Source organism: Delphinapterus leucas, chromosome X (genome assembly GCF_059928025.1).
Source record: "Delphinapterus leucas isolate spDelLeu-1000000601 "Yukka" chromosome X, BTC_Dleu_Yukka2, whole genome shotgun sequence".
Taxonomy (NCBI): Eukaryota; Metazoa; Chordata; class Mammalia; order Artiodactyla; family Monodontidae; genus Delphinapterus; species Delphinapterus leucas.
The window spans coordinates 133121042-133136960 of record NC_143150.1 but is presented as its reverse complement, the minus strand read 5'-3'; the positions used below and the strand labels follow the sequence as shown (position 1 = coordinate 133136960).

The 15919-nt window shown below is 50.4% G+C and overlaps 1 protein-coding gene across 14 annotated transcripts in view; it reads right to left on the bottom strand.

The window, feature by feature from the left end:
• The window catches only part of DHRSX (dehydrogenase/reductase X-linked), a 343888-nt gene that overhangs the window by 137379 nt on the left and 190590 nt on the right, over positions 1 to 15919 (bottom strand). For 12 of the 14 annotated variants that reach the window (XM_089904865.1, XM_089904860.1, XM_089904861.1 and 9 more), the window contains exons 7-8: positions 13037 to 15246; positions 9490 to 11687 (exon numbers count right to left, since the gene is read on the bottom strand). In XM_089904865.1, the coding sequence (XP_089760991.1) occupies positions 15049 to 15246 (198 nt within the window). In that variant the 3' untranslated portion in view covers positions 9490 to 11687; positions 13037 to 15048. The remainder of the gene's footprint in view (positions 1 to 9489; positions 11688 to 13036; positions 15247 to 15919) is intronic. The other 2 variants (XM_089904870.1, XM_089904866.1) reach the window with 2 other exon arrangements.

The window sequence follows — 15919 nt, the reverse complement described above, 5'->3', positions numbered from 1 at the left end:
GGGAGTGTGGGCACTGTTAAGCCTGGTCCCACAGCAGTTGCAGGGGTTGGTAAATATATAGTCAGGGTTCTGGACTAAAATGGAAAAGTCAGATACAAAGCAGGCGGGTGTCCTACAAGGCAGTAAACCCGCCACATTGGGGTTATCTGTTCTCTGAGGTGTAGATCACTGACTACTTCGCCATCTTCTACAAGTTACCAGCTGACCAGACACAGCTGGGTCCTTAATCCATAACCAAGAGTAATGCATAGAAGGTTACAATTGCAGAGGGTCAAATGCACCCCCCTCCCCCCAAGACGGTTTGGTTTGATAACATTCAGACGTGACATTGAGAGGAGGCACTGGATTGCTTTTGCCTCATTTCTCTGGTTTGTACAATTCTTACGAATAATGTTGTAACTGAGCAGGACCCTGTGAGTCCTTCCTGGGACAGAAACTCCTCCCCCCATGTCCTCTGATTTCCTGTTGTTTGTAGAAAAGCATTCACCTCTTAGTCCTTCCCCGAGTTCCAAAGAGCAAATTTAATCACAAGAAGTGGGAAAATGAGAAGCAAAGGGAAACAGTCAAGCATGACAAAATAATAATAATGTAGCCATTAAACAAAGTCAAGGACCTTGGTTCCTCCTCAAGGGCTGTAGATCATATTCTGAGCCGTATCCTGTGAGCTGTCTTGTAGATACTGAAACCCCAGCAGGTGGGAGAAGTTACCTGCATGCTGCCCACCAGCACGGAGACGCCACACCAGTCGGAACCAGAAGATTGATGATGTGGACTCCCGATGACCTCCCTGCCATCCAGTCAGAAGAATGTCCACCAGCTGATCACACACTCACCACGCCCCTCTCTCACCCTGTCTTTAAAAGCCCTCCCCTGAAAGCCATCGAGGAGTTCAGGCCTTTTAAGCACCAGCTGCCTGGACTCCTTGTTTGGTGCCTGCAGTAAACGCTGTACGTTCCTTCACCACAACCCAGGGTCAGTAGATTGGCTTTGCTGCACGTGGGTGACCGGACCCAAGTTTGGTTTGATAACAATGTGTCTGACCATCTCGTTTCCCATCTGGTTACAGAAAAGAAGTATCAGAAGGTATCAACAAGTGACATGGTGGCTGCACCGAGATGCCGTGAACGACCTTTCTGGGACTTGGCTAAGAGTGGACGACCCTCTCTGGGAGATGCCGGGTCTGTGATGTAGGCTGTGACGTATCTCCTTGTCTGCACCTCAGAATCAGGTCCACACACTACTGAACTGTCTTAGAAGAAAAGGTGATGGGCAGCTTGGAGAATGTCTAGGATACTGCTGGACCAGAGAAAAGGCAGGGCCCAAGCAACATCATGCCCCAGGTCCTGGGTGGAGAGGCCAGCTCGGCTGCCCCAGCCAACACTGCCCTCACACAGGAGATGCCTGGATGCTGCCCTGAACCCATCCTCCTGCTGCCTGGAAGGACCACACCATTGCCATGTTGAGAGCTGATTCAGGACCACCTACCCTAATCCTGCCTCACCAGGTTCGCGTGATTCTCCCTCTCCCAGCAACTGTGTAACTGACGGAGCAGGCTCACCTGGCCTGTCCCAGGGGCAGGAGAAGGACAAAGAAGGGAAGATTCTGCCTTGGCCACATGCCCAGTAGGAGACTCTGCCCATGAGACAGAAAATGTTCCCCAAACATGAGGGACATCCAGATGCTGGGTGACGTCTGATGGTGACACTGGCTCCATCCTCCTTTGATGGTCCAGATGGGACCATATTCACCTCTGCAGAATTTCACAATGCACACAGATGAAAAGATTCTAGGAACAGTCTCCAGGTACTGTTTCATTAACAATGGGCTTCTTTTTTTTCCTTTGCATTAGGTTAAAGTCGTTAAAAAAAATTACTGCTAGTGATTTTTTTTAATGGACGTGAAATTCATATTATACAAAAGTAACCATTTCAAAGTGAAAGATTTGGTGGCATTTAGTACGTTTATAATGTCGTGTAACCATCACCTCCGTCTACTTTCAGAACATGCTCATCCCACCAAAGGAGACCCCATCCCCATGAGCAGTCACTTCCCATCCCCCTCCCCCAGCCCCTGACACCATGAACCCATTTTCTGTCTGTGGATTTGCCTGTTCTGGACGTTTCCTATAAATGGAATCACACACTGTGTGTCCTTCTGTGTCTGGTTTCTCTCACTGAGCATCGTGTTGACTTAGAATCTGTACGAAAAAAAAAATCACCGAAAAAGTATTCATCGTAAGCCTCTACATTCCGTAAGAAGATTCACACTCGGACCACGATGTGGTGGCACGATACACCTATTCAGGTTGCCAACCTAAACATACTGCTAATGCCAAACGCTGCTGAGGGTGTGCGGCGGCTAGAACTCCCACAGGATGCTGGCAGGGAGGCGAGATGGCACCACCTCTCCGGAAACCAGTTTGGCTGTTTCTGATAAGGTAGCATACTCTTAGCGTATGACCCAGCGATCCTACTCACAGATGTTTATCCAAGAGAAACAAAAACTTGCATTCACACAAAAACCTGTACAGGAATGTTGGTAGCAGCATTCTGCACAAATCACCCCCCAATGGAAACCCACTTGGCCGGCCTTCAGTGGGGAAAGGATGAACTACATACAATGCGTGCATACAATGGAGTATCACTCGGTGATTAAGAGGAATGCGCCATCGTTCCTTGCGACAGCTCAGCAAAATGCATATTGCTGAGTGAAGGAAGCCGATTTCAGAGGGCTAAGTACTGCAGGATGTCGCCTATATGACTTTCTGGCAAAGTCAAATATAGGGACAGTGGTCGCCAGGGATGAGGGCTGGAGAGAGGGTTTGACTGTGAATAAAGAACCAGGACGAGCGAATACCCTGAGGTGATGGAAATGTTCTGAATCCCATCAGGGCTGGTGGTTCCACGAATCTGTACGTGAGTTAAAACTCACGTGACTGTACTGCAAAAACGAGTGAATGTTTTATTGCATGTAAAGTGTTTAAAAGAGCTCTATGTGTTGAAAAACTTGAAAATGGAATTACCCTATGATCCCCACAATTCCACATCTGGGTATTTACCCAAAAGAAGTAAAAGCAGGGACCCAAAGAGATATTTGCGAGCCCATGTTCACAGCAGTGTTATTCACAATAGCTAAGAGGTGGAAACAATCCAAGTGTCCATGGATGGGTGGATGGATGGATACACAGCATTGGGTCCATCCACACAGTGGAAAATGACTCAGCCATGAAAATGTGTGAAGCTCTGACACAGGCTGCAACGTGGATGGACCTTGAGGACGTGATGCTCAGTGAGAGAAGCCAGATATAAAAGGACAAATCCTGTAGGATTCCAGTCATATGAGGTCCCTAGAGGAGTCCGATTCCATAGCGACAGAAAGTAGGATGGCGGGGGCCTGGGGCTGGGGAGTGAGGGTTTAATGAGGACAGAGTCTCAGTTTGGGAAGATGAAATGTTTCTGGAGACGGATGGTGGGGATGGTACATTAAGTACATTGTGAATGTACTTAATGCCACTGAACTGTGCGCTTAAAAATGGTTAAGACGGTACATGAAACACTCAGTCTGTCTCTCTCTCTCTCCCCCCGACAAGGGTCCAGAGCTGAGCTGCAAATGGTACCGAGAAATCGCGATTCCAGAAAGGCCAAGCGTGTCATAGCCACTTGGTGCTGCTGGGATCCTTGCTGGATCCGCTTACATCCCTAATCACCATCCGTGGGGGTGGGCAGGATATCAGCTTCAGATGTGGAGGCTGCATCTCAGGGCGGTGCACCTGGTCCGAGCGTCCGGACTGTCAGGTGGGGGTGGGAGGGATGGGGTGGGATGCACGCCCACCAGCTTCTCCCCAGCATCCCAGACCCTTAAGCGCTGAGAGGGGGAGCCTGGGACACCTCCCCTCGGAAAAGAAAACAGCAGTGTTCACCAGCTGGGGTGGGGGGAATCTCAGCGGCTTTTTCGTTGTTGTTGTTGTTTTTTAATTTGGTCTGAAAACAGACTGATAACTCACTTGGAATTTTAATGTGCATTCCAGCTCTGCAATTCTAAAATCTAGTGCACATAGCTTTGAAGGGTTTAGTCTTTGGAGTGACCCAGGGGTGCCCCAAAGGGAGTAATCCCGACCCCCAAGGGACACTAGCAATGTCTACGGACATTTTGGGGTGTGACGACTGTGGAGGGGCTCCTGGAATGTGGTGGGTGGAGATCAGGGATGCTGCTCCACAGCCCCCAGTGCCCAGGACGCCTACATCAGAGAGTCGTCCAACCTCAAATGTCCACCCTGCCCAGGTGGAGAATACCTGGGGTAGCCAATAACATCACCCCTTATAAATTATGCATATATATATTTATACACACACACACACACATATATATATATATATATATATATATATATACACACTCATATTCATGAATCGAATTGTGCGAAAACCCAAGGTGTAGGCGTCTGGCCACTTGGTCCAGTTTCCTGGCTGTGTCCTGACCTCCCTCCCTTACAAACTTCTAAGACACGTGCATTCTCTGGTTTGGCACATCGGCGTTCCATCCATCATTTTCCAAGCAGAGAGTTGCCACTTGTACTGCCTGGAGATGCTTTCGGTTATTTTCCTCGGGATATAATTTTGCGTCTCTAACTTAACCAGGTGCCATTTTTTCCTAATACCCAAGACACATCCCGAAAGCAAATCCTGTGCCTTCGGAGGTCCCTGAATCATCTTGAACTGTTTTATAACTCCCTCCAGCCCCGGGAAGGGTGCGCCATCATTTATGCATGGCCTCTGAGGTCCTTCCAATCCTAGGAAATCGACTGTCATATTTCATTCCGCTTTGGCACTTATAAAACCTTCCACGGAGAGAATTTCAAAGACGGGCAGAAAATGACGGAACCCAATAGGGTCTATTTCTTTCTATTTTGAAGGTTGCTGAAACTCTTGTTATTTTTCTGCCTCCTTGCCCTTCAGACATAGGGAGACAGAGTTTTTAAAGGAAGCGGGGCTCCTGCTACAAGTGAGCATTAAAGGCTGCGTGCCTTTGCCAAGGACGCCTGAAGGTCAAATAACTAAAATACAAAGTGAAGTTGCCAACAGCCATTGATATGCAGATCTATGGCCCCAGTGGCTGGGAGGCTGGTCCAGTGGCTAAGGAGGGAAGGTCTGCTTTGGACCGCAAGTTGCACATTCTCAATGTGAAAGGATGACCTTCAGCCTCCTTCAAAGGCAGGCTATGACCTCGAAGACAGAGGAGAGCTGTGTTTTGCTTCCTAGAGCCTTGATTCTACCTGGAAGTGAAGGGTTCGACCTGCTACACTACAGGACCTCTTGGACAAGACATGCCTGCCCGGAGTGTGTGCTGAAAGCTTCATTCGAAGCAACAAGTGTCGAAAGGTCTGAGACGTGGAAATATCGTCCATATGGTCCAGTGGACGGAGGCCTGGGAGCCCAAGGCGGGGACACCTTGTTTGCAGGATGCATAGACGGTTAAATAAGATGATACTGGAAGTTTGTTTTTTTTTTTTTTGAGTAGAGCTGCTTTACAATGTTGTGTTAGTTTCTGCTGTACAATGAACTGAATCAGCTATATGTATACCTATATCCCCTCCCTCCTGGACCTTCCTTCCATCCCCCCCGCATCCCACCCACCTAGGTCATCACAGAGCTTCGAGCTGAGCTCCCTGTGCTATACTGCAGGTTCCCACTGGCTACCTATTTTATACATGGTAATGTATTTATGTCAAACCTAATCTCCCAACTTTGGAAATATCCTGGCATAAAGTAGGAACTTCCCAAATGGAAGCCCCACATCTCCTGTCTTATTTCCCAACCTTTCTGAAAAGGAAACGAACACCCGTATTAGTTATTTTTGATTTGATTGAAGCAAGAAACAACTTGAGGGCTGTCCGCTATCTATGACAGGATATAATACCCAAGGAGCCCACCATGGAGGTGGTCCCGCCCCGCCATCAAGCAGTTAGCTTAGGTGGACAGGAGTTGGGCGTAACGCCTGTTCGTGGACACCGAGGACGATGTTCGAGGTCTGTCAGAACCAACCTATCATCGCTGGGGTCGACATCCCTGGAAAAATGCTCTTCCGGCCCTCTTGGGAATCCCGGCTCAGGAAAGCTATCCCAAGGGGAGAATGCCTTATGCAATCCTGGTGCAAAGGAAAAATGGAAGTGGAGGGTCAGGCCAGACTGCTTCTGCTCCATTGATGAGTTTGGTCCGGTTCAAAGCACTGCCCGCGAATGTCCAGGGTGTGGGGCTGAGAAGAAAACACAGCCTTGCTGGGAGGTGCTTTGTATCTGCCTCGTAGCAAGTATTTAATTGTATGGAGGCGAGATTCACATAACATCCAATGAGTCACTGAAACTGGACAATTCAGGGACGCTGAGCACATTCACCATGCTGTGCAACCACCGCCTCTATCTGGTTCCAGAACCTTCTCATCCCCCAAAGGAGACCTGTCCCCGTGAGCAGCCCCTGGCAAACACTAAGCCGCTTTGTGTCTCTCTGGATTTTACTATTGTGGGTATCTTGTAGAAATGGAATCATATACGATGTAGCCTTTTGTGCCTGGAGTCTTTCACTTGTGGGTATTTTGTAGAAATGGAATCATATACGATGTAGCCTTTTGTGCCTGGAGTCTTTCACTTGTGGGTATTTTGTAGAAATGGAATCATATACGATGTAGCCTTTTGTGCCTGGAGTCTTTCACTTGTGGGTATTTTGTAGAAATGGAATCATGTACGACGTAGCCTTTTGTGCCTGGAGTCTTTCACTTAGGATGCTTCCAGGGCTCACCCACGATACACCATGTATCAATACTTCATTCCTTTTTCATAGCCAAATAATATTCCACCCTGGGGATGGAGGTTCACCCATTTTTAATGTCCCTTTACTTTCCTAAAACAAAATCACAGATACCTACAGACAAATGTAATAAGAGCCACATGGTGTCCACACAACACAAGTGACCATAAAGTGATACCCATTTGAACATAGCAGTGCTTGGACCTCCCCCGCCCCGCCCCCAGAGAGGGTGAAGCAGTAAGGGGATGTCTTCGTATGTTGGATCCCCAAGATGGTGCCGGCTGCCCCAGGCCTAGAGAACTGGTCACTCAAATGCCACGAGCTGCCGCCTGCCCTACGCTTTCCCCAAATGCTGAACATTCAAGCCAAGGATAATCTTCTCTCTATGAATGCAATGGTTGCTTGCCTGGAAATTCAATCTCTTGCACGGATGTGTAAACAGCCGTGAGTTCTAGGCTGCGGTTAACTATAAACAGGGTTTCCCCTATGTGAACGTCTGGCCAGATGTGAAGAAGTCATGTGAGGTGTGAGAACATCTGACACTGGGTACCCTGTCCTGTGCCTTGTAAGAAATCTAACACGCTGGCCTCCTCCTGCCAAATGCTAGTGTGAGGTCCACTCAGGGTGCCCCTCCCCACCTTTCCCTGCACCCCGGAGAAAACAGCCACTACTTAGAAGCACCAGGATATCAGGAAAGGAGTCCAGATCATTAGGTCCACGTGATTTGCACCAAACCCACAGCGGCGACATGACTCATATAGGAAACGTATTTGCAGCCTTAAAACGCTTTTAGATCCATCCTCTTATTTGAGTCTTGTAACCATAAAAGACCCATTGAACAGAATGGGACACCGGGATCCTGGAGGGTAAACGTTTGACCAAATGATGCAGTTGGCAATAGACATTTCACACTGCAGCTGCAAATCAGAACATGTTGTCCACCTTAAAGAGATACAATTTCTATTTGTCACTGATACCTCAATAAAGCCAGAAAACTAAATATTCCTCCCTTAAAAAAGTGTTCCTCTTAGTTCCCATGCTGTTTTTTCCTTTCCAGGATATTTTAAATGAAAATGTTTTATTGTATCTACACATCTGGTACCACGGTAGGCCAGAAGTCCCGCAGGGTCTTTGAAGGACAGAACAATAGGTTCTGGGTGAATTAGAACAGACGTGCTTTTTAATGCATTCCTGGACCCATGACAGTAAAAGGATTATTTTTAATTCTATATACTTGGGGATTTTTAAATACCCATTCAAGTAACCCATGGGGTAAAGAGGAACCATGAAAATAAGGACTGAACTATGTATCTATGAGATGCAGCCCAAGGGACAGACAAAAATGAGGACCCTGCGACCAGAAATATGAAAAGTAAAACATAAGGGACAGGCATTAACTCAGGAAGCCCGACATGACATCCCAGAATGAAGGCAAAGAATGAAGGGAAAAAAAGGGAAGGAACAGATGTAGGCAGTATCACCAGAAGTTCTAAGCTAGCAATAAACGCAAAGATCGCTAAAAGACTGTGAACTTCAGAAAACGCTTCACTGAAGAGAGCCCCAGAGACCGAAAAATTCTCAAGCTTTTTACTACGTACAGATGCTCCCCCATCACACATGCAGAAACCCAGGATGTCCTTATGTCTGGGATCGTGTTTGTGTTTTTGTGGCCGTCGGTAAACAAGCTACGGATTTAGATCAAACCCCTAGGATACTGGTACCCAGACGACAGAAAATACAACTCCAACTCATTTCTCCGGTTAAACGACAAATTCAGTGACTACGGAGCTTGGATGGAGAACCATGCCTGGCAGGGATTTACCCCTAAGCATCCTTCAAACAGAACGCATACCGTCTTGCTGTCCACTCGGCAAACCCGGTTGTAGACAGGGCACATGTTAGGAGCATTATTTGATGGATGAAGAGTCGGAAACACAGAGACCAAAAGGCTTAACGAGGGTGCTTAACAAATGCGAGACTTGACACTTCCCAAGGAAGAGCCCACATGGGAAATGGGCAGGGTGCTACCTCCCGGACCCATGGGTCCCCTGAGGAGCTCGTAATCAGCTTCCCAACCTGTCCAGCCTTGGAGGGAGCCCGGTGCACCTGCTACGGTTGTATTTCCTAATAGCCAAGATGAGAGGTATTTTCCATACAGGCACCCTCAAAATCCAGTGGGAGTCGAGAAGGAGGAAGCTTCAACTGGGTCTTATCGGACACAGACCCGCCTTTGCAGAGCCCACTCTTTCCCGTCAAAAGTGCCTCTTATCACGTCTGGTACCATCCCCAGTTTCTAGGCATTAAGACCTGATATCTTTGAGTCCTAATCCCACCCTAGACAGCAAGCTCCTTTAGGACAAGAGCTCTGTGCCACTCAACTTTCAGCTCCATCCAGTGTTTGCCCAGAGCTTGGCTGGGTAACCCTACTCAACACATCACTGCCGGATGGATGGATGGATGAGGTGGTCGTTCCCACTGTCGAACAAAACTCATTGATGCTACGTGGAGGGAACTGAGAAATACATGCACCATGGGTCCAATTACTGAATCAAGACTTGCCCAGGGATGGAAGGTCATCCATCCCCGTGTGTATGCACACAGCCCCCTTCCCGGGCTCCCCGAACGACAGCGACAGGTGTAAACCCAGGATCCCCAGTGCCCACCATGCCATGGACGTGGCCTTACTCACCCAGTGGTCCATGAGACTTCTCCAGCTGCTGGGAAGTGTCTCTGAGCTCTGAGGAATGTTCCCCAATCGGGTGTCGAGGGAACACGGTAACTTCTCCAGAACTGTGTCCTCTCTCTCCCCTGGTGGACGAGCGACATAAGGCCGGTCATGCAAAGAGGAGGGGCCCTGTGAGGCCAGGGTCCTACACAGTCCAAATTGCTCTCAGAGCCTATCTTCGCCCAGGGACTGCAGCATCTCTCAGGGGCCAGCAAGCTTGTTCTCAGAGTGACAGAGGGTGTCGGACTGGCCAGGACCCATCCCGAGTCTGTGCTTGGGAGCCGACTTTGTGACGCCGCTAAGAGTAGCTGGCGCTTGTGTGCCATGACCTCAAGCCGCAAAGGGCTCTCTAGTGATGTGCAAACGCTCCAAGGTCGGGATCCTCCTGGAAGTCAAGATCCTGCTTTGCAGTACATCATCCTGGCTGTCCGGGAATATTAGACAAGGCTTGTCTCCATCTTGGTTTGAACATACAAAGTAATTCTAGTTCTGAAACACATCAGTCGGGGCTGTAGGGCTTAGAAGAACATCTGAGCAGTTCTGGGAGGGGCTGGCACTCAGGGCTGGAAGCTTCAGTCTGCGTTTGCCCGGCCCAGAGGGCCTCAAACTTGGCTGAACAAGAGGATGGCTTGAGGAGGTCTAAGAAATGCCGTTGCCCAGAGGAACGAACTTGGGGATTCTGTTGATGGTGGAGCTGAGCATTAGTGGTTTTCAGAGGCTCCCCCAGCGTGCAGCCAAAACCCACCAGCCTTACTGGATCTTGGGGAGAGGTCTTCACCACCCACGAAAGGTAGGTTTGAACACATCAGTGGCTGGATGGAGGGTGTGCTGGGGGTGGGGGTGTCCTTATTGGGTGCAGACTTGCTCCTCTTTCTTGAGGTTGGAAGGAATGTGAGCAAAGAGGGCTATCGCATTTGCAGTTCCAGGGCAAAATGAAAATGTGGGTCCTTGTTCACGCTTCGTTAAGAATTTCAAGATGGCGGTCATAGAGCATTAAGCCAATAGGCGTCCTTATGAGCCCAGGGTCCCATGGGTGACATGGGTCACTCACCCAGGAAAGCGGCCTTGGGTACATATAGAAGAAGCCGTGACCTCCGCGGCTTTCCAGTTCACCAGAAAAGGAATGGATGTTTCCTGAGTTTCCAAGTATCCAGTTCATGTACCATGCAGTGGATTGAATATTTTCTACCAAAAAGATATGACCACGTCCTAAACCCTGTTACCTGTGGATATGACTTTGTCGGCAAAAGGCTCTTGACAGATGTAACTAATGAAGGATCTTGAGATGAAGAGATCATTCTTGATTATCCGGATGGAAGTGAAGGGTCTGAGATGAGGTCCGCCTGGATGAGGGTGGCCCTACATCCAATGACAGTGTCCTTATAAGACACAGAATAGGAGAGACACAGGCACAGAGGAGAAGCCACATGAAGACACAGGCAGCGATGGGAGGGATGCGGCCACAAGCCCAGGGATACCTGGAGCCCCCAGAAGCTGGAAGAGGTGGGAAGGATCCTCCCCTGGAGCCTCTGAAGGGAGCACAGCTCTGGGACACCTTGACCTCAGACATCTGGTCTCCAGGACCTGGGGCTGGATGAATTTCTGTTCTTTTCAGACTCCCAGTTTGTGGTCCTGTGTTACAGCCGCCCAGGACACTCTTATACACGACATAATAGTGAGCTGTTTGAATAAGCAGGGTCTTCCACTGGGACCACGTGCCCCCATCTTCACACAGTGATCTGAGCCACAGGCCACCAGGACCCACAAATCGTCTTGTGGCTTCACGCCATAATCATCACCTCTCCTGCAACTGCGATGAAGGGGGTCAGGAATGTCTGACCCTCTGGCAGCTCTCTTCCTCGTGCTGGTCCATGGTCCCCGGGAGCCTCCTTGTCACCCTATGGTTCTCCCGGGAAGGGTGTCAGGATGTTTCTTATCCGAGCGGACGTCCTGCAGAGTCTGCGCACCTGCAGAAGGGGCCCTGGTTTGTTCCTCTCAGGCCACCACATGAACAGTCCCAGACGCTGCGGTCTCAGCTCTGCCAACCACAGCAGGATGCAGGCGAGGAGGTGAGGACCTCAAACGTACACGTCCTGGTCTCCTGTCCTTTTACACCACCGTCTCCTGGTTGCACGACACAGAACTCATAACGTCTTGTTCATCTGTAAGGAAAACATGCTCTCTGGGGTTAGACACCCCTGAGGTTCCCACCTAAGGGCCAGCAGGAACTTGAAGCCGGGTGAGACACCGAGTCTTTCTGAGGCTAAATGCCCACCCATACGACAGGACTTACAATTCTCCACGTGGCACACAGGGGTCAAAACCCCAGGTCAACAAAGTATGGGCCTCGGATAAACCTGACCTCCCCCCTTTTTTGTAAATAAAGGTTTATTAGAACACAGCCACACGTTAGCGTAGCGTGTGTAGGTGCTTGTGCGTCACATGGAAGAGTTGAGCAGTTGTAATAGATCATAAAGCTCTAAAATATGAAGATCTTTATTAACTGGTCCTATATATAAAAAGTTTGCTGACCCGTAAACCCTTTTTCTTTCTTTCTTTCTTTCTATCTATCTATCTAGTGTAGTGTGAACCCCACTATCTACCTATCTATCTACCTATCTACCTACCTATCTACCTATCTATCTACCTATCTACCTACCTACCTATCATCTACCTACCTACCTATCTATCTACGTATCTACCTATCTATCTACCTACCTATCTATCTATCTACCTATCTACCTATCTACCTACCTATCTACCTACCTACCTATCATCTATCTACCTATCTACCTATCTATCTACGTATCTACCTATCTATCTATCTACTTATCTATCTATCTATCTATCTATCTATCTATCTAGTGTAGTGTGAACCCCACTCTGGAAGAGCTGCTGGTTGTTTTTCCAACGCATGAATGTGCTGGGGGCTGACATCAGGTTTGGGGCCTCAGCGGGATTTTGTCAATTGAGGGAATGCATGGTTAGCTGACCAGTGGTCCCTGGTCTTGAAATTCAGGGTGCAGTCTTGCAGGAAACACACAGAGTCCTTTCGCTAGCATTCTAAATGTCTGATCTCTCCATGTTGGAATTTGAGAACCCAAGAGCCATTCTCAGAGAGAGGATTGAGCCTTCCTTGCCTGACTGCTGGGTGAAGCAGGGCGGGCCCCGATGCCCAGGCAAAGGTCCACTAAGCTGCTAGAGATGTTCACATGTGTCAACAACTGTATGAGCTTCTTGTAACTAACTACCATCAAGGTGTTGGTATCTTAAAGCAACTGAAATCTATTCTCTCTCAGTTCTGAAGATGCAGGGCTGAGCTCCCCGAAGAGGCTCCAGGGGAGGGTCCTTCCTGCCTCCTCCAGCTTCTGGGGGCTCCAGGCGTCCCTGGACTTGTGGCCGCATCCCTCCCGTCTCTGCCTCTGTGGTCACATGACCCCCTCCCTCTTCTGTAATCAGATCTCCCTCTCCCTGTTTCCAATAAGCAACCTTGTGAGCACACTCGCCCTACCTGGATAAGCCAGGATGGTGTCCTCATCTTAGGGCCTTCATGACGTCTGCAATGAGCCTTGTCCCAACGGGAACACAGCTGCAGGTTTCAGGGCTTAGGATGTGGACATGTATCTTGAGAAGCCACCATTCAAGCCACTACAGAGGGAACTGGATGAAACCAGGATGGTCCCACCACTGACCTGTTTCCAAGGTGTAGAGGGCGGCCGTCACGCTGCTGAAAGAGGAGGTGTCTGCAGACCCTGGAAGGTCCACGGGGAAACTAGTTCAGGAAGAGCCTGACAGACTGCGACGGGCACCCAAATCCAGGGAAGCACGGGGCATTCGACATGATTGTTGTTATTACATTAGTGTCGTGGTCTGAAGTAGAATCCAAGCCCTGCACACATCTCCAGGAGAGGAACGTGCCTGTGTTAACAGACGATGAAATGAAGAAGCAGATACCAGAAGAGAGGCTTCATGTGACCACTGAAGGGCAAGTGGGCAGCAAAGCTGCCATTCTTAGACTAAGGCCCTAAAAAATGGTGGGGGAATGTGCAGACCGGCAAACGCTGTGCAGCTGAATCCCATGATTGGTTTAGTCCAGGCCCCGTGCCCGTCCCTGTCCCACAGACCCCACGGTGACAGGTGTCCAGGCTCCATCCTACAGATGCCCATGGTGACAGGTGTCCAGGCCCCATCCTACAGACCCCATGGTGACAGGTGTCCAGGCTCCATCCTACAGACCCCACGGTGACAGGTGTCCAGGCCCCATCCCACAGACCCCATGGTGACGGGTGTCCAGGCCACGTCCTACAGACCCCATGGTGACAGGTGTCCGGGCCCCATCCTACAGACCCCATGGTGACAGGTATCCAGGCTCCATCCTACAGACCCCATGGTGACAGGAGTCCAGGCCCCGTCCTACAGACCCCATGGTCAGAGGTATCCCGGCTCCATCCTACAGACCCCACGGTGACAGGTGTCCAGGCTCCATCCCACAGATGCCCATGGTGACAGGTGTCCACGCCCTGTCCCACAGACCCCCATGGTGACAGGTGTCCAGGCTCCATCCTACAGACCCCATGGTGCAGGTGTCCAGGCTCCATCCTACAGATGCCCATGGTGACAGATGTCCAGGCCCCGTCCCACAGACCCCATGGTGACAGGTGTCCAGGTCCCATCCCTGTGCCACAGACCCCATGGTGACAGGTGTCCAGGCCCCGTCCCGCAGACCCCATGGTGACAGGTGTCCAGGCCCCATCCCGCAGACTCCATGGTGACAGGTGTCCAGGCCCCGTCCTACAGACCCCATGGTGACAGGGTCCAGGCCCCAACCCTGTCCCACAGACCCCACGGTGACAGGTGTCCAGGCCCCCTTTCTTACCCCGTGTCCTACAGAATTCCCTACCCCTCTGTTGAGGGTCTTTCCATGAGTCACGGGGTGAGAGCCCTGATAGATGCCCTAACAGCGGCAGGAAGCCCCTAGGACCTGGTCCCCCTAAAGATGGTGGGGCAGAGGGGTAGGGTGGTCACATGACCCTTGATCAACAGACTAAGGAAGGCTCACGTCTCTCCCTTTCCAGGACCCACAAATCAGAGCCGCACCTCTGGCACAAATTGTGAGTGAGAGAACAGGGGACACAGGACACCCTCAAAGCCACCAGCGCCCAACAGTTCCAGGCCTCCTTGAAACTGTTTGTTTCACCCGGATGTTTCTACCCCAGGGTCCTCGGCGCCTCTGTGCTAAGCAAGAACACCTCCTGCGTGGCTGGCAGGGTTTAATGACTCAGGGCACCCGGTACAACTGGACACGGTGGGGATCACGAGATTCATGGCTGAGGGCCAGCTGTTTGGGGTCGCACTCAGCATTCCTCTTCTCCTCAAGTTCCGGCCCAGGGCAAGGAAGCCGATGGGAGACGCTGGGGAGACAGAGCCCCAAGGGCGGGGGATGTGAACGACGCAGACACGTGGTCCAGCAGACACACCTGCGCACGCCTGGCAGATCATGGTCTCCCCGGCGGGTGGCTAACCCTAGAGGACCTCCTGAGTCACATCGGTGATGCCCGTCATCTGGCAACTTCTGGCCCACAGCTGTCGCTGAAGCTTCAGGTCGTACGTGACCGCCAGAGACTTGGTCTCTTTCTCGTTGTAAAGATAGCAGCCGCCACGGCCTTCCAGCGCTGGGGTGACCGCCGCGTAGACGGAGGTCCAGGCTCCCTCATCCGGGGTCTGCAGGGAGAAGGAAAGAAGAACAGAAGTCAATTTTCAGAGCAGAGACACGGGGGTCTCCACGCTCACAGACACTGTGGGTGAGACACAGCACCTCCGACCTTCTTCCATGGACTCAGGCACAAAGCCGGGCCGGACAGGGTGGGGCAGCCCAGCCTCCATGGGTGCAGGAAGGTGCACCCAAGTGGGTTGTACTTCCACATTGGGTTAATCCATTGCGATAGATGCATATGAAGACCCCAGTGTAAATACTCAGGTCTCCAACTCTCTTTTAAAAAGTTTATTTTTATTGAAGTAGAGTTGTTTACAACGTGGTGTTCATTTCTGCTGTATGGCCAACGCCTGATGAAGCTGAAATGCTTACTCGCTGGCTCAAAGCAGATGGCTGTCCCGCCTCTGTGTTGAACGCACGACATTTAGCAATTTGAGGTGGAAACGTCGAGACAGCAGAAAGGTTCTTGGTTTCCATGCAGTGAGGAGAGTCACAGCAGGAGAACTGGAAGTTCAAGAAAAAGCCTGAAAGGCTGAGAAGAGATTGAGAAAAGTGGACCTCGGGCAGTAGGAGGGAAGGAGGAAGGTTTGAACGCCAGACACCCTTTGTTTTGGGTTGGGAGCTGGTCCCTGGGCACGGTCAGTGGATTAGAAGAAGACGTGTGGTGGTGGAGTGTATATA